Source organism: Trachemys scripta, chromosome 1, assembly GCF_013100865.1.
Source record: "Trachemys scripta elegans isolate TJP31775 chromosome 1, CAS_Tse_1.0, whole genome shotgun sequence".
Lineage (NCBI taxonomy): Eukaryota > Metazoa > Chordata > Testudines > Emydidae > Trachemys > Trachemys scripta.
Window position 1 is genome coordinate 201,170,001 of NC_048298.1, and position 12,643 is coordinate 201,182,643.

Below are 12,643 nucleotides of genomic sequence, written 5' to 3' on the forward strand. Positions count from 1 at the left end.
TAGATGGTAAAGCCTCTTGAGTGCTACAGTTCCCACTCAATCTAAGCTTACATCAGTCCTTGTAAAGATGATAGATGGATCCCTCCTGTCCTTAGGGTCAGTGACACAGGAAACAGTACCCCCAGAGGCTGTAATCCCAGCCCACTTGGGAAGTGCTACAGTTCAATGTGATCCATTCGCCACACTTCCCTCTAATACTTGGCATTGCCAGTTTGAAGGAGCATGTCCCTTTCATCTCCTCGTGAGAGAAGAGGATCAACTTTCCCTCTGAATACTACCCAGCATGCAGCCGGCCCCAACCCTCTGGTCCTGGACTCCTGCAGCCAAAATATTGGGATCATGCGGACGTTTTTGAAAAGAAAAATGCAGACATGCTACCTCTGCACTGGGATTATGACTGACACATAGACCTCCAATCTGGGGAGAAGGTCCCATGTGGACATTATGCAATGTCAATGCCCTTCATGCATACATCCAGGGCAACCTGGCCCTGTGCTTCATCTGGTGTTCCACCTCCCTAGCAGAGGCTCTGGTCCTTTTAATTACGAAAAAGAATGGAATGCTATTGCATTGTGTAGACTAGTGGGCCTTAAACCAGGTGATGGTCCGAAACCGGTATCCCCTGTCCTTAATCTGGGAGTTATTAGATCATGTGTGATCTGCCAGAATTTTCACCAAACTGGACTTCCAGGATGCTTACAACCTTGTGGTCATCAGTGCTGCAGACAAATTGAAGATTGACTTTCAAACCCACTCTGGGCAATTTGAATATTTAGTAATGTCATTCAGGTTGACCAGTGCTCCCACAACTTTTCAGCGGTTTGTGAGCGACGTGTTTAGAGACCTCCTGGACCAGTATGTAGTCAACTATCTCAATGATGTACTTGTGTTTTCAGACAATTCTGAGCAGCATTGTTACTACATTCATTCCATCCTTGAAAGATTGCTGAAGCAAACATTGGAAAAATGACCAGTTCGCCACAGAATTCTTGGGTTACATCCTTTCCCCTGAGGGCATCAAGATGGACCTCCCAGAAGACAGAGGCCATCCAGCCTGATTCTACCTCTCATCTCCAATCTCTGACCCCAGACTGACTTTGACCCCGACTCTTGCATATTGATCTCCGCTCTGGTGATTCCTCCGAACTCTGCTCACCGACTACCATCCCTGACATTTGGACTTCAGCTCAGCTGTGACTGTTAGGCCAGACTGTGTATGCCCTGGTCCCTTACAATGGGGTATTTGCAAATTCTTCATTTTGACCATTTGTTGCTTGTGGTATATGTTTAGTCATGTGGTACTGTATCTGCCATTCTGATTAGTGAATAAAAAGATATGAACAAGATAAAACCAAAATGCTGTTCAGAACTCAAAAATATTCACAAAGATTGGTTTTGGTGGGCTTTTTTGTTTGTTTGTCTTGTAGAATTCAATCAGCCGCAACTTGGAGTTAGAAAAAAATCATTTATATATTAAAATGAGTATGTTTGATCTTTCAATCACTGATACTGTAAACATGGAACTCAAATGCCATTTTTGCAGTCACTTTTTCAGAGTAGAACTGAACTTTAAAGCTCAAATATAATCAAACAATAAAAATAGATTCTACATAATATTTTGTGAAATATGAGTTTGTCAGAGAAATTGTACAATGTAAAATGATTGGTAATGAGTCAGTGGAATAATTTAGTGGGCAATGCTAATTAAAAGATAAAAATATATGACATACGAGTTCAAATGCTTAAGTTTTGGGAAAACAAGTGATGAAAGGGTGGAGAAGAATCAGAAAGGTGGGATCAAGATAAACCAAAGGTACAGTTGGCCATGCTGGGCCAGATGCCCTTTGCCTGCTCAAAATTGTATGGAGAATTAATGTATAATGTCTGCTCTCATGCTTTTCAAATTCCAAGAAGGAGAATCAGGTACCACCTTGTTGTGTTATTGCACCAGTGATAAGAATAAATGAATGTGAACTGAATTTTTTCTGTCGCTTAGCTAAACTAGGAGAGGTTTGACAGTAAAACCTCATTGGTATGGATATCTCTTGGCCTTCTTCCAATGCTTATGTTTAAGCATTGTTGGGATTAATAATAAATTTCTTATACAACAGTCTTTTTACATCTTGATTTACTGAACTGAGTGCAGGAGGTAAATTTTAATGCCAAATAACAAAGGAACTACTTGAAAGAGATACCACATTACTTACATTTTTACAAATTGTTATTGACTAGAATGTTGGGTTAGATCAACCTTTTTTCCTGCTGGCGTATCACGGCTATGCACAGAGAATCAGATCTGATGGTACATGCTGGTTGTGTCCAAGTAAAGAGATGGCATGTAATTACTAGACTTATACTATCATATCTAACATTCATAAACTTTGTTTTCGTTAAATATCTTTCATGGACATCATAGATCTTAGGCTATGTAGAACAGTGACTGTTTCTGAGGAGTCAGGGAATTCAGACATTATGCAGTCACCTTTCACATTTACCTAATCATCAGAAAAACCTGTGATTTTTTTTTCCCCACAGAACCAAAGAGCATTAAAATGTTGTATAATCTATAACTATTAAACTACTAAGGTTGCCCATGTTAGCTGCAACATTAACATGGTTCAAAAGAAAATGTAGCTTACTTGATTTTCTGTTCCTTGTCCGACCTAATGAAGGTCACTCAGTCAGACTGTACAGTACTTGCAGTTACACTGAAGAAGAATTACCTAAGAGAAATTTGTGTGAATGAAAAAAACAATTACCATATGAAACCTTGTCTCTTTCTCATTGGTATGCAAGTTTGATAGGAAACTTTGGAGCTGAATATAATGCTCTAATTAGTCTCCAGAGGACTCACATGGACAGTTGACTGCTCATTAGTCTGTCAACTTCCTTTGAAATTGATTGTTTTTTTTCAATTGCATACTTTCTAGTATGGAAACAGAAATGATCTATGTTAATATATTTTCCAGATATTGCAACTGCCTATCCAGATAAGAAGTCAATCTTAATGTACGTGACATCACTCTTCCAAGTTCTACCCCAGCATGTCACCATTGAAGCCATCCAGGAAGTGGAAACATTGCCACGGCAATCAAAGGTCACTAGAGAAGAACACATACAATTACGTCATCAACAACGCTTCTCTGAACAGGTGAGGGTCACACTTCATGGCAACTGCACTTGTCAGCAAAGCACCCATGCTCAGGCTTCCAGCTCCCCAGCTGTTGCTTCTCTTGGGTGAAGACCTGCATCTCTCTCCCTTCTGACCAGGGTATTTCCAGGCTGTACTGTTCTGTGCCTTCACTGTATGTTTCCCAACAAAGGCAGTCTGTCTAAACACACCTGCTTGCTTTCTCTTCAGAGACTGATAACAGCATGACGGCTACAGATATAAGTTACTACTCGGAGTTTTCTAAGCAAGTCCACTTTATTTTTAAGGTAAAAAGCATTACAGAGAACATATATTAAAAACAAAAAATGAACCTATATACATGCTAATAAAACTTACCAGACATCACCCCAACTCTAACATGGGATCTGGCATTATGAGTCCTTCAACTCCTCACCATAGGAGAGTCCTTGTGAACTTAAAATTTCTTCACAGCTTTAGCTCAGAACAAGCACCCCCATGACAAGTTTAGTCTACCCTTTTATCTGGAGTTTCCAGAAGCAGTTTGCTAATGTACAAACAGTCTCTCTCTTCAGGGCATATCTTCAAAAGGTTGGGTTTGGAGGGGGAGAATTTGAATTCCCCTCACCTCAAAGTATTTCCTAAGGAAATACACTTGACTCACTTCCTAAAAGGCCTTTGTATTTCCTTGTATCTTCCAGAGATTGCATTTATCTTGTCTTCCCGCTAAAGAAGTTCCATACAATCTCTCAATAGTTTATACACATTTCAGTTTGTAATACCAGAACTGCAAAAATGCTACCCTTAATTCAGTAAGGTCTGTCCAGGATATTACAGGATATTGTTTGTCTGTCTGTCACAGTGAGTTCTTTCACGTTTCTGCTCACAGCATGATAGTTTTAAGATATGTTTCAAGAGGGCCAGGGAGAGAGAGAGAGAATCTTCAGGCATATCTGTAACTTCAGTGAACAAATTTATCAAATAGAAATGTCTGCATGAACTTTATTTTGTATTGCTTTGCATGCAGTATTGGGCTGTTTTAAAGTAAAAAATCAGCAGATTTTTGCTTTGTATTTCTACTTTATAATATCAGATATATTCTCTTCAAAAGCATGTCATAACTATTTTGGGTTTTGAGAAGGAGCAGAATAAAGGGTAAGGGTGTTGCAAATGTTATTAAATAACAAGTATGGTTGTTTCTTTTTAAAAAAAAAATGCGGGACCATTCTAACATATCAATAATCTAAACGATGGTCCGTTGAAATAAAAATGCTGTTTATATGAAGTAACATAGACATAAGACATGGAATAACTGTTGTCTATTCTGTTTATTAAATGTGTTTTCATTGGTTGATGTTTAATTTAAACTGACTAGTGTTTGAGCTCAGCTGTGCTCATCTACAGTTTGCCCTTTTAGATCACCAAAGTCACACAGGCACTTTCTCTTGTGCTTGTTACCTCAGTTTTGCTTCTGAATCTGAATCTCTGCTGAAGTGGTTGGAGACTTAGACCTAATTTACTCACTCCATTGAGTTAACTCTGTGTCTTGCTTATGGGAGACTCAGTCCCATTCATGGTAGTTGACCTGATGAATGCTGGCTTCATTTATTCAAGACTTACTACCAGGCTACTTGTTTTCAGCTTTAGCTGGATTATAGAGAAAGATCTTTCACTTAGTACTGGCATTATGCCTGGCAGCTCAAGCAGGAGTCCTTCTGACTTTCGTGATGGGATGTCAGACTAAATGAAAACACCTCCCTACTTTCTGCCTAATTTTGACTGCTGCATGTTAACGCTATCTCTAAGATTAACTGCTGGTGCCCTCTCTTGTTTCCCTTCTTTTGTTCTTGAAAACAATACTTTACTCCTGTACTCTACATGTTTATCAATGTATGTCTGCTTTTTTCCCCTTAATTTCTTCTTCTTAGATCACAGTCAGTGTAGCACAAGGTCACGTGCACACCCCTTCACCACCTCCTAAACCTCGCTTCAAAAGCTATGCGTACACACAGGCTGCTTATGTCATGTCCCCTGACCAAAAAGGGAGGCAGTTCCCTCCACAGGTCTGTCAACATTACTGTTTGTTGTGAAAATTATTCTAATCTGCCTGTGCTTGCTGTGAAATTGTGTGTGTACTTTGCTTTTTCCTATCTCAGTGATCTACCTTTTTCAATTTTGTTAGGTTCTGTCAAGTGGTGCCTTTTTGCTGAACACTTCAATCTGACTGGCAAAAATGTGTCATGCTATTTTTTAAATGTTAAGCAACGTTCAAATACTGACATGCTGTTAGAAATTGTCTTTTTTTTTCTGTTGTACTTGGTTTTAGAAATGTTAAAAAGAATTTTTATTTTAAAAGTCAACTCCAATTTAAATGTAAGCGGTATCAGACACACTTGACAGTCAACGTTTTTGAAGGTAGTTTGTTTCTAGAAAAGCAGATATTTTCAATTTTTTTCTGTGTTCATTAAAGAAAATGTTGCATAATGATTTTCAGTGAGCTCAGGTAGTTGAGGGGAGATATTGAAATATTCACTGTGAATGTTCTTTATATGACCTGATTTAACTTAGATAATAAAATATTATAGATATACCATAGTTTTAAATATCCCACAAACAGATTCTCTCCAAAGTCAAGATCAGAGACTATGCACCTCCTTGAATTTATTCAGTGCAACTCAGTGCAGTGAGAAAAAAAGGTTAGGAATCCTCTTACTAGGTATTTTCAGATTTCTCATTATTACATAGTTCAAAAAGTCTAAGAACTGTAGTGTCATGTAGATTGTAATAAAATGTATAATGTGGTATGATTGCCTTGAATTTCTTTTGGGAAAAAAAACTGCATCTATTTGGCCCAGCATAGCAATTTGAGTTCTGTAGTGGGGGAGTCAGTCATTCTGTCTAAGTTGTAAAAATATATTTGAAAAAAACATTTTTAATTCAACGCCCTGTTTGAGTCTTCTGTTATGGTGTCAGATACTTTGCTGAACAATGACATCATTTTTGGAGCCCACGAAGAAAATCCTTTACAAATTTCCACACACCTTTGCTGAAGACGTAACATCAATCATGCTACTGTAATGATTAATAAAACAGTTAAAGTGTTTAATGTTGACACAGTTAATTTATTTTACTGAAATATTAAACTAATACTATAACAGGATAGAAACGGATGATGTAGCTTGACTTTTCATAATCATAGCCACCATTAGATATTTTTTTAACCTTTAGAACAATACAATGGAAGTTATATGTACACAAAATAATTCACAAAAATATCTGAGTAACAAAAGAACCTATTTGCATCATTCAATCCTTGTTCCTATGTTCCAGTCCTCAGAAAAGATCAAAAGTTATAAATCTGGGATTTATAACTTCTATGTGTTCAGCATGATGATAATTACTTTATTTGGATTCTATTATAGTAGGGACTGTACAAACATTGCTAATTGCTTGTCCCTGTACCCCCAAAGAGCTTACAGTATAATAGTTGAGACATAACAGGTGGATGAGACAAACAGGATGCACCCATCATGCTGATCAGTGCAATTCTTAGCCAGTTAGTAGTAACGATTACAACTTACCACCTGTTTAGCCATTATTAGAGAACAACACTCCTTTGGCAGGTACTCTTACTGATAAAGAAAATGACCAAGTTTCCAGTTAGCTGTTAACCTCTCATCTTTGAATCGACGTGTCAAGGTTTAAGATGAAGAATTTTACTTCCTAATCCAGGAAACAGCCCACAGTGAAAATTGATGCTATATATGTATGAGGGTGAGATATTTTCATAATCCCACCTGTCTAAGCCAGTTCATTTATTTTTTCTTTCTTGTAAGCAATAAAGGTTACTTCTGGACTCTCACTGGCTCTCCAAATCTTTTCCAAACTGATTGTGATCATAATTTTCAGAATGAAGAAGATAAAGTCTCTAGATTCATTGCTACCATGATGAGCTTCTGATCAAAGCCAGTTCTGTTGAAGAGTCTGTGATAGGCACATCAGTGTTAATCCAACTTCTCTTTTTCCATACTACTTTCTTAAATTCCCATCTGGTTAATTTCAGAATAAGATATCTCACTTTGTAGTTTACCCCTAGGAAAACTCAAGAGTCTCTTTCACTTGATCTACCAGTTTCAAAGACCTTCCCAGGTGACTGGCTGGCAAGGTCTTCATCTCCTAGAGATGATGGTTTTCTGTGTTGATACACAGGCAATCATTCCTCTGACTTCTGCTGTCTTTCATCTTTATAGAACTATAATTACAAGCTCCTGAGTCTACGTTTCACACTAAGAGACTCAAAGGAGAGATGACTTTCATTAAGATAGTGACTATCCAAGAAGAATCTTCCGCAGCACTCTGCTGAAACTGCATCTGATCTAAATTACCTCAGATGCTAGTGTCTTCATTTGGGGTGTTTGGTGGAGTTCTGATTTAGGGGAAATGGTCCGGTAAGATATCTAGTCAAAGCGTGAATGTGAACTACTTGGAACTCAAAACAGTTGCAAATGCAATAAGAACACTTTCCAAATACTTTGAAACATCTTTCTTTAATTCTGTTGTAAAGCCACTACAGGATGACTGTTGCATATGTCAGCTGCCAAAGGGGGCAAAATATGATCAGAAATAATAAACTTCTGTATTGGCCAGAAAAAAGAAAGTTTGAACTCAAAATACTTTACCTCAGAATATGGAATGTGTCTCTCCCGCCTGATGAGCAGACTATGCAAGACCTGCACCCCATTCCCATTAGCAATTATCTTCCTCAGAAGCCCCTCCACTCACTACCATCACAGAAGTCAATCACTGGCAACAAACAGTGGTGAGTGCAAAGTCTATTTGTCTTTCCCCTCAGCCCAAACAGACTGAACAACAGTCATACTATGTCACACAGCCGACCTTTTCCGACCTTCCTCTCCTCCAACCATGTGTTCCAGGAACAGCCAAGATATCTCTGTGGCCACTGGTCTTTGGAAGCCCCTAGAGTTGAGTGGCCCCCACCACAGCAGCAATCCGCCTTCTCATATTGGCCACAGACAGCAATATTGGACTTCCTGCTATTTGGACTCGTGCTCACGTCTGTCACTATGGCACTGTCCCCTGGCTGCCTTACCTCACCTCCCATAATCTGTCACAATTCTTTTCCATCTTTGTCTCTTCCCTTTTGGCCCTTTCCAACCTCTGTTCACTTTTACAGTCCTTTCCACCCCACTGGCTTGGTCCTCTGATCATTTATCCTCCACACTACTTCTCCTGTTAACCCTACCCCATCCTCTTTAATGTCTTCATTCCTTTCTGGCTGCAAATCTACCCCGCAAATCTCAGGGTATAAATTCACTATCAGCTTCCAAATACTGTATAGTTGAATTACTTATAGCAGGATTAAGAAAGGCCTAATTGCAAATTGTTTATATGTGCAAGTTTTACATCTCAGTTACCGCTCAGCCAGTACAGACTGCTTACCTGCCTTCCTCTGCAGCTGCATATTTTCTATTCCCTGAAGGTAGTCTCATTAGTGAAGCTGTCTATGTGGCTTCCCTTAGAAAAATGGGACCTTCAACCTAGTTCTCAGAACTTTGTCAAAGATACTTTTTGAATCCCTCTCAAGTTTCTTTGTTTAATCTCTGTCAAAGTCTGCCTTCTTGTTGTATCACTTTAGCTCACTGAATATCAGAACAAGAAACATTTTCCATCATATAACTTATCCTTCATTTTTTCCAAGCATACTTGTTCTCAGACCAGTTCTAATTTTGTATACAGGCATAACTACTTTCCACCTGCTTCAGAATAATACTGGCTTAATTTTGCCAAAAACATCCTATGTAAACCTGCAGGGCCTTAACATATTGTCTTTACAGGACTCAACTGTAGAGAGATTTCAATTTTTAGAACTCAGAAGATCCTTCATGAGGGGCAATCATTTTTCTTTGGAAAAGCTTCATTTAGGAAAAAAAAAAACTTGGCTTTATATTTATTAAAAGAAGATGTGGGAGCACAATTTTCAAACATAACTTTAAATAGGATGTCCAACATCTACATTTTGTGTTTAGATTAGTATTTGTGTATATAAATATGGCTTTGGCAATCTTATTTGAAAATAGAGCTGCCAAAATTTTTGAATTTCTAGTTTATGGAAAATTTAAAAATTTTCTGTGAACCAGAATTTCTGTAAAATTTTTGTCTCGGAAAAATTGACTCATGTTCTTTCTGAAACAAAATATACTCCCTGGTATGCTGGAAGATGCTGACTGAAATTGATATGATGCTTCTCAATTTCACCACTGCTAATCAGTGATGAACAGCAGTGAAACTGACAAGAATCATGTCAATTTCAGTCAGCAGCTTCCAGGGTTTGTGGCTTTGGGGTAGCCCTGTCCCTGGGTTGAGGATCCTAGGATTTCCAGACTTCTGGGTTAGCTGGCTCCTCAGGCTGCCCAACTCTTGGCAACTGACGGCCCAGGCTGCAGGAGTCAGATACCCCTGGGAGACAGCTGGCCCAGGAGTTTGGAGCCCACTTCAGTCTGCATGGTGGGGCTGCCCCAGTATTGCAGAGCCAGGAAGACCCTGTTTCTCAGACCTAGGGCAGTCTGTATGACAGGAATGTCCCAGAGCCATGGACCCTGGAAGCTCCAGTGTCCCCAGCAGCGTTCCAGATGAACTAGCAGGAAAGCAGGCAGGATCTATCAGCACGTTGCCGTTGGTTCATCAAAAGTTTATTAAACTTAATACGTTTAATGTTCGATGAATCATCATTTTCCAATGAAAACATTGTTTTGTACAAAAATTCCTGACTAGCTCTGTTTGAAAGTCCAAATGTGAGATGTGGCTAGTCTCTTAAAAATATCCATGTTTCAAAATTGGACCTGACATATCATACCCATAGTGTCATAGATTCTTGTTCTTTTGCCAAGGGGTAGGGTTACTTTTGCAGTACCTTTGTATCTTAAGTAAATTGCAGCATTTGAATGCTGGATTATTCTTACCAGTCTATGACTGACAAGCTTCAGTAGGTTTGAATTAAAGTAATTTGAGTTGTATAATTAAGCATTAATAGCCAAGAAGAAGGACATTTCCTGGTATTTAATGACTTGCGAGAGGAATTGAGAACTGTAGCTTTACCTCAGGCCCTCAACCTCACCATTCATTAACTGCCAGGAAATTTCTGACCTTGAGGTCATTAGTGCTATTTTACAAATGAGATAAAATATTTCATCTCAAGTTCTTGTGCTCCCACTGATGTGAATTTTCTTGTATACAGTATTGGACTTTTCCTAGCAGATAGTAAGTACAATAACTAGCTCAGAAAACAAAACTTTATTTTGAATGTTATTTAAGATTTATAATACTTAAACTGAATTTACTTAGCTAGGACACATTATTATTAAGAGAATGATGGCTAGCGTTTTGGAATCTTGTCATAGCAGGAATTTCCACAGTACTTTACCCTCTGCCACCAAATTTATTTAATCTTCCTTGACAGAGATTGCTTCTCACAGACCTTCCATGCCCCTTTAGCACTCGCATACACAAAAGACACCAGGGTATCGAGCAGTAGTGCAAACTCACTGGCTTTTCAGTGAATTAAGAGAAGAATTGTCCTTGCTTTGAGGCTGTGATCCAAATACCCTCCTGTTTACTCTGTGGCAGTGTCTCTCAGAGATGTCCTCTTAAATCACAGTAAGGCAAGCAGGATTAGAATTATAACATTATTTTTTTTTATAATATTTCCAAGGCCAAGCATACAATAAATGAACCATGAAATAAAAGTGACTTTTATGGAAAACGGAATTGCAAAAAGCTAACTAGAGTGTTCAGTTATTGTTAGCCAAAAGCTGAGCTATGCAGGAAAAAGTAGAGAGACTCCTTAAACAAGCTGTAATGGACCAGAATCTTTGGGATTTTACAAGAAATTGGATTAACCAAAACAATGTGGTTTAGCTTTCCCTTCAGGTGTGTGTGTGCTTTAGTACCATTGCTGGATGCAGGAGTTAATTCCATACACTAACCTCATACATACAGCTTTGCACTTGACCTTACTGAATTCTGAGATACAGTTGTGCCTTTTTTCAATTTAATAACATCCATACTACCAGAACTTCCAGTATGTAAAAATATAGAAATGAAATACAATCAAGAACTACACAGTAAAGGCCTTGATCCTACCAATGGATCTTCATGGATGGGCATTTAACATCAATGTGGATCCCTTTCCGGGACTGGGGCCTAAATCTGTAAAGCTTTGTGTCATTTCAAAGGCTTCCCCTTCCCTTTCCCCTTGCCACCCTTCACATTACACTCCTCAATTCCTCCTCTAATATCTGTTTCTCGGTGTCCCTTACTGCGTCCTTCCTCTTTATTGCCTCTAAATTTTTGTATGGAATTGCCAGCAAACTGAAAAATCCATTATTCACCCAGCTCAAACACAGTCACTCAGCATTATCTCAGCCACTCGGTCGGATCCACAATGGGATCAACAAACCCTCTAAATGTCTGCTTGACTATTCTAAATGAATGATAATGGACAACCTATCTGTGTCCATCACCAGAAGGAAATCAGCAACTGTCAAGATAAGGCCTAAAGCCCAACTGCCAGGGATCAAATAAGAGAGACAAGGTGGGTGAGATCATATATTTTATTGGTCCAATGAAAGATATGACCTCCCCCACCTTGTGTCTCTAATATCTTGGGACCTGAATGGCTACAACAACTGCATAGAACACGGGATTAAATAAATCAGATGAGACTAAGTAATGTTTAAACACCCCCACTTGAGTGCAAATAGCCCACATGCTGAACTGTTCTTCTTTGGAATATTTAAAGCTTGACAAACTTTCTCCTACTGTCAAATTAAATGTCTGTTCCCATAAGAAATACAAGTATAAAAAAACAAATTATAAAAGTCATACCTTGTCACAGTGCTGTTCATATTTTCCCTTGTCCTGCTGCTATGATTTTTGTGTGAAAGAAACTAGATACTATTTATTTTTTGCTAGATTTGTTCTGCCAAATTGTAGGCAATTCTCAAATACTTTTGCAATGCAAAGCTTTAAAACACAGTAATGTTTTGGTTCTGGATATTCTGTTTGAGGATCAAATTCCTGCTGACCTTGTTCAACTTTCTTATGTGTCTTTGGCAATATTTTTGACGTTTTTTCTTGAGATTCTGGTAAAGTGCTACTGTATACTCTGGCGCATCATATTAGAGTTGTCTGCATATAATTTATTATTTAAAATATAGATGAAGATTTTCAAGTGACTTGGTTAAAAGCGATGCTGGAATGAGGAACATGATATGGCTCTTGTCAAGGACCAGACCAAGTTATTATACTGGTTCATAATGAGAGTAATACATATCATTCATAAATTGCAGAAAAGCTCTGAGTCAAATATTCTGTTTTCTTCTATCATACATCAACTCATAATCTAATGAGGAAATTACCGTATTATTATACTAATAGATGGTTGGCTGTATCACAGAATGCATAAAATGATTTGTACTTTCTTAACTTGATAGT

The 12,643-nt window shown here is 38.3% G+C and overlaps 1 protein-coding gene across 9 annotated transcripts in view; it reads left to right on the plus strand.

The window, feature by feature from the left end:
• Window positions 1-12,643, plus strand: part of DMD (dystrophin) — a 1,855,422-nt gene that overhangs the window by 512,159 nt on the left and 1,330,620 nt on the right. For 8 of the 9 annotated variants that reach the window (XM_034754682.1, XM_034754655.1, XM_034754674.1 and 5 more), the window contains exons 8-9: window positions 2,970-3,151; window positions 5,059-5,193. In XM_034754682.1, coding sequence (XP_034610573.1) covers window positions 2,970-3,151; window positions 5,059-5,193 — 317 coding nt within the window. The remainder of the gene's footprint in view (window positions 1-2,969; window positions 3,152-5,058; window positions 5,194-12,643) is intronic. The other variant, XM_034754700.1, reaches the window with a different exon arrangement.